The sequence below is a fragment of the Hordeum vulgare genome, chromosome 2H (genome assembly GCF_904849725.1).
Source record: "Hordeum vulgare subsp. vulgare chromosome 2H, MorexV3_pseudomolecules_assembly, whole genome shotgun sequence".
Classification (NCBI taxonomy): Eukaryota; Viridiplantae; Streptophyta; class Magnoliopsida; order Poales; family Poaceae; genus Hordeum; species Hordeum vulgare.
Window position 1 is genome coordinate 633,576,573 of NC_058519.1, and position 4,573 is coordinate 633,581,145.

General features: G+C 55.3%; 1 protein-coding gene across 1 annotated transcript; it reads left to right on the top strand.

Annotated features, from left to right (window-relative positions):
- Positions 1–357: 357 nt before the first annotated feature.
- LOC123428128 (probable isoaspartyl peptidase/L-asparaginase 2) lies at positions 358–3,410 on the top strand. Its single transcript, XM_045112292.1, has 2 exons — positions 358–865; positions 2,593–3,410. Exons 1-2 carry the CDS (start codon positions 470–472, stop codon positions 3,196–3,198), a joined length of 1,002 nt encoding a protein of 333 aa, XP_044968227.1. The 5' UTR covers positions 358–469; the 3' UTR covers positions 3,199–3,410.
- Positions 3,411–4,573: the final 1,163 nt, after the last annotated feature.

The window sequence follows — 4,573 nt, forward strand, 5'->3', positions numbered from 1 at the left end:
ACTTGTGGGCATGACTTTTATTCATCAACTTGTTTGTGTTAAATTTCACATGTTCATTGCATTTTGATGAATGTTTCAAACTATTTTTTGTCCAAATGCCATATATTTGGGCGTTGCTGGAGCGGCGCGCGCTGCATTTTTGCGCGCTGCTGGAGCGGAGCGCGTGCTGCATTTTAAAGCTGCTGCTGGAGGCAGCGCTGCGCGACATGCCAAACCAGACGACCAGCACGCGGCAAACATGTTTTTTAAACGCGACGCGAAGCACGGCTATTGAAGATGCTCTAAGATTCCAAGCCCACAAAAATCCCGCGTGTCCGGAGGACTGCCACCCCCTATAAATACCCCGCCGTCGCACCTCCCATCCTTCATCTCCAACACACACCAACCAACACAGCAACAAGAAGAACACAGCATCACGTAGCCGTAGCCCCACCTAGCACAGCACACCACCACCATCACATACGCAAGCATGGCACGCTGGGCCATTGCCATCCACGGCGGCGCGGGCGTGGACCCGAACCTGCCGGAGCACCGCCAGGAGGAGGCCAAGCGGGTGCTGGCCCGGTGCCTGCAGGTGGGCGTGGACCTGCTGCGCGCCGGCGCCACCGCGCTGGACGTGGTGGAGGCCGTGGTGCGGGAGCTGGAGACGGACCCCTGCTTCAACTCGGGCCGCGGCTCGGCGCTCACCCGCGCCGGCACCGTCGAGATGGAGGCCAGCATCATGGACGGCCGCGGCCGCCGCTGCGGCGCCGTCTCCGGCGTCTCCACCGTCCGTAACCCCGTCTCCCTCGCCCGCCGCGTCATGGACAAGTCCCCGCACTCCTACCTCGCCTTCGACGGCGCCGAGGATTTCGCCCGCGACCAGGTAATGAATCCGTCAATTAACTCGCGGCGCGATCTTTTCCGAATCCTGATTAATCAACCTTCCTTCCCGGTTTACCTCCGTCAATTCCGGTTCCTGCTACCAAAAAAATGCAACCCCGCTGCATGGCGGTCTAATCAGCACATATCGGTACGGTAATTAATAACATTTTTTAATTTGAAAGTTCACGTGACGGAACGGACGGAGTAGTATGGCGTGCAGCCGCAATTTCCCCATGAGTGCGGTACACCATGGGTGCACAGCTGCATGCAGCTAGCTTGCACGGGAAAGGGAAATTCCGTTCCTTCCAGACACGCCACGGATCTTCGTTTGGGTAAACCTGCCAGGCATGCATGCATGCATATATATGGCTAATTGTACATGATTATCTAGCTACCGTTTCGTGCCCTCTCGGAAAATACAGCAAGTTAAGAAAATACACGTGCGCGTTTCCCATTCGTCCCCTGGTCTTTGGAGAAATTTGTGGACCAAGACGTAGTAGTACGAGTTGATTTCATATCCAGCTGAAAGCCACATCAACGTAGTCTGTCTACCGCTGTGCTGTTGGTGGTCATGTGCGTGTCGTTGTTTTACCAACTACCACAGCCGCCGATTAGTAGGTAGTAATTTCTTGCTAAGTGCGCGGTGAAGTTAAAGTGGGTCCAGTGCAAAATGAACACGAATGACGTGGTTAAAAAAACTTAGTAACAGCATGCGATATAGATGTTTCTTTTTTTTACCTGGATACATATGTTTTTTCATCTTGAGTATGGGACCAAGAGGCTAAGAAAAGATGCAAAAAGTGAAGAGAAAACATGGGTCTCGTGGTGACAACAGCCGCCTCGCACTCACCAAACTAACCAAGCACGCATCTTTTTCAACTCTCGCCACTATTTGTGGGCGACCTCCCTTCGATATTTCCATGCCACTCCCAACTTAAACTTGTCCTCTGCTATTACTAAAATTCCACTAAGCATTATGGTTTTCTAGTCAAAATCGTGCAGCTATCTAGCAGCCAAACAAAGGAATCCTCCTTGTCGCACGCATGCATGAAATAAAAATGGTTCGATGCCGATGCATGTGCCCGATTTCCTTTCCTGTGGCTGCCAGCACTCTTTTTTACTCCCTCCGTTCCTAAATATAAGTCTTTTTAAAGGTTTCATTAGGAAACTACATACGGATGTATATAGACATACTTTGAATTATACATTCACTCATTTTGTTCTGCATGTAGTTTACTAGTGAAGTCTCTTAAAAGACTTATATTTAGGAACGGAGGGAGTATTATACTACTGTATTATAATTAAACAGAGCAAATAGATGACGAAGCAAGTAGTGTCAAATGGGAGTGTCTTGCCAGATCCATTAACCTAGGATGGCTACTGTGAGCCGCTGTGCTCCTCTGTTTTGTGCACCACTCGTGTCGTGTGGTTGGCAGCCATGGCATGGAATCCCGGCCGGATCTCGTGCTCCCTCCCGCCACTTGTTTCCCGTCCGACTATTCCTTGGTCCGTACGTACATGGTCCACCCACCCTGACCATCTAGCGACAGCAACTGGATCCGATTCCGTGATTCCTACAGAATCCTCCTAGTGCTTTCCCTGCACATCTCGTGGTCACATACTTTGCCACGCGATCTTTATTTGCATCCAGAGTTAATCGGGATTAAAAATCAGTTTTGTCATTAGATAGTGTTTATCTGATTTGGTTTCAAACTTTGGTGTTGGCAGGGTCTTGAGGTTGTGGACAACAGCTACTTCATCACGGAGGAGAACGTGGGCATGCTCAAGCTCGCCAAGGAGGCCAACAGCATCCTCTTCGACTACCGCATCCCGCTCGCCGGGGCCGACACCTGCAGCGCGCAGGCGGCGGCGACCGAGAACCACAACAACAACGGCATGGTGATGAACGGGCTGCCCATCAGCATCTACGCGCCGGAGACGGTGGGGTGCGCCGTGGTGGACTGTAACGGCTTCACGGCGGCGGCCACCTCCACGGGCGGGCTCATGAACAAGATGACGGGCCGCATCGGCGACTCGCCGCTCATCGGCGCTGGCACCTACGCGTGCGGGCACTGCGCCGTGTCGTGCACGGGCGAGGGCGAGGCCATCATCCGCTCCACGCTGGCGCGGGACGTGGCCGCCGTGATGGAATACAAGGGGCTGCCTCTGCAGGAGGCCGTGGACTTCTGCGTCAAGGAGCGGCTCGACGAGGGGTTCGCCGGGCTCATCGCCGTGTCCGGCACCGGCGAGGTGGCATACGGGTTCAACTGCACCGGCATGTTCAGAGGCTGCGCCACCGAGGACGGATTCATGGAGGTCGGCATCTGGGAGTGAGCGCGCGCAGGCGATGTCGCTGTGGCTGGCCTGAACTTTGAAGATAGTGCGTGTGTGTGTGTGCATTTGGCCATCCTGCGATTGCCATGTGGTTCTAGTCTGGGATCCTGGTTTAGTAGCAGTACTAGTGGATCGGAGATTGGTGATGGGTGGAATAATTATGATGGCCGTGGAAAATAATAATGTGAAAAGTTCTATGGCTTCTTGAATTACATTTCTGTTCATTCGCCCCTGGCTGGTTCTATGTGATAGCCCGACACCGACGTTTCAGAAGATTCCCATTTCCTTTCCGTTTTCGTCGTGTGGGTATTTTTATTTGTTGCATCATCATCGCATCATTCGCATCATCTGCATTGCATCAGCATCTCCGTTGCTGCCAGTTTTCAAAACTTGCATCCGTTGATAGTTGCCGGTTCTCGTCGTTGCCCGTTCGGAGCCCAACCACACACGTACGCGCCCGCGGCATCGTTCGAACCCTGTTTTAAAAGTGTGTGTAAAACTTTCTCTGTTCAGGGTGAAACTTGGCATGCGGTCGTAATTAGTTATAGCCAGTCCGCCTGTCGAATTTCGTCGCGATCGGAGACCGTCTGGTACCCGAACGGTCGACCGTAGCGGCACCGTCTTCGGTTATTCGTCGGACGGTTGTCGGTGTTTTATAAATCGTTTTCGTGCCGCTCGTTCTCCCTCTCATCTTCGGATATCCCCTCTACACGGCCTTGTAACCGTTCCCGCGTTCGGAATCGTCCGAATCCGACCGCGCGGTTGGATCCGGAACAAAATTTCACTAAACCTAGCCCCCCATTTGTCTATAAATAGTCCCCGTGTGCATTTTTAGACAGCCCCCCTTCCACCTCGGGATCCGCGCCTGAAACCCTCACCCTAAGCACTCTCTCTCTCCTCCCTCCCTCCTCAGCGCACCCGTCGGGCCCGCCGAGTCCAGATCGGGCCCGGGCAGGCCCATCCGCCACCGCGCGTGCTCCCATGCCCTAGCACCGAGCAGCGCCTCCCCTTGGCTCTCTGTGCCGAGCAGCACCTCGCCAGAGGCTCTCGCCGGTCGCCGCCTCCCTTGCCGGGCTCGCCGCGCCGTCCCCGGCCGTCTCCCGCCGTCGGCCGTCCCCCGGTTGCCGGAACGAGCCGCTGCAGCTTCCCCCGCGCCCAGGTCCCCCTATAGCTCGAAGGTGCGCGCCGTCCCGTGCTCGCGAGATCCCGCGCCGCCGATCTCCTCGCCCCGTCGTCGCCTCGACACGCCGCCGCCGGGAATGGATTCCCCATGGCCGGATCCATCCGCCGCCGCCAGATCCGGCCAGCCCCCTCGCCGGAGCCTTGTCGCCGGCCGCCGTTGACCATGCCTCCGCCGCTGGAACCCCATCCTGTC

Bases quoted from the DNA above. Each gene is read 5' to 3' on its own strand.
- LOC123428128 (XM_045112292.1), top strand. From the start codon at position 470: ATGGCACGCTGGGCCATTGCCATCCACGGCGGCGCGGGCGTGGACCCG. The intron at 866-2,592 runs GTAATGAATCCG...TGGTGTTGGCAG, and splicing joins AGGATTTCGCCCGCGACCAG to GGTCTTGAGGTTGTGGACAA.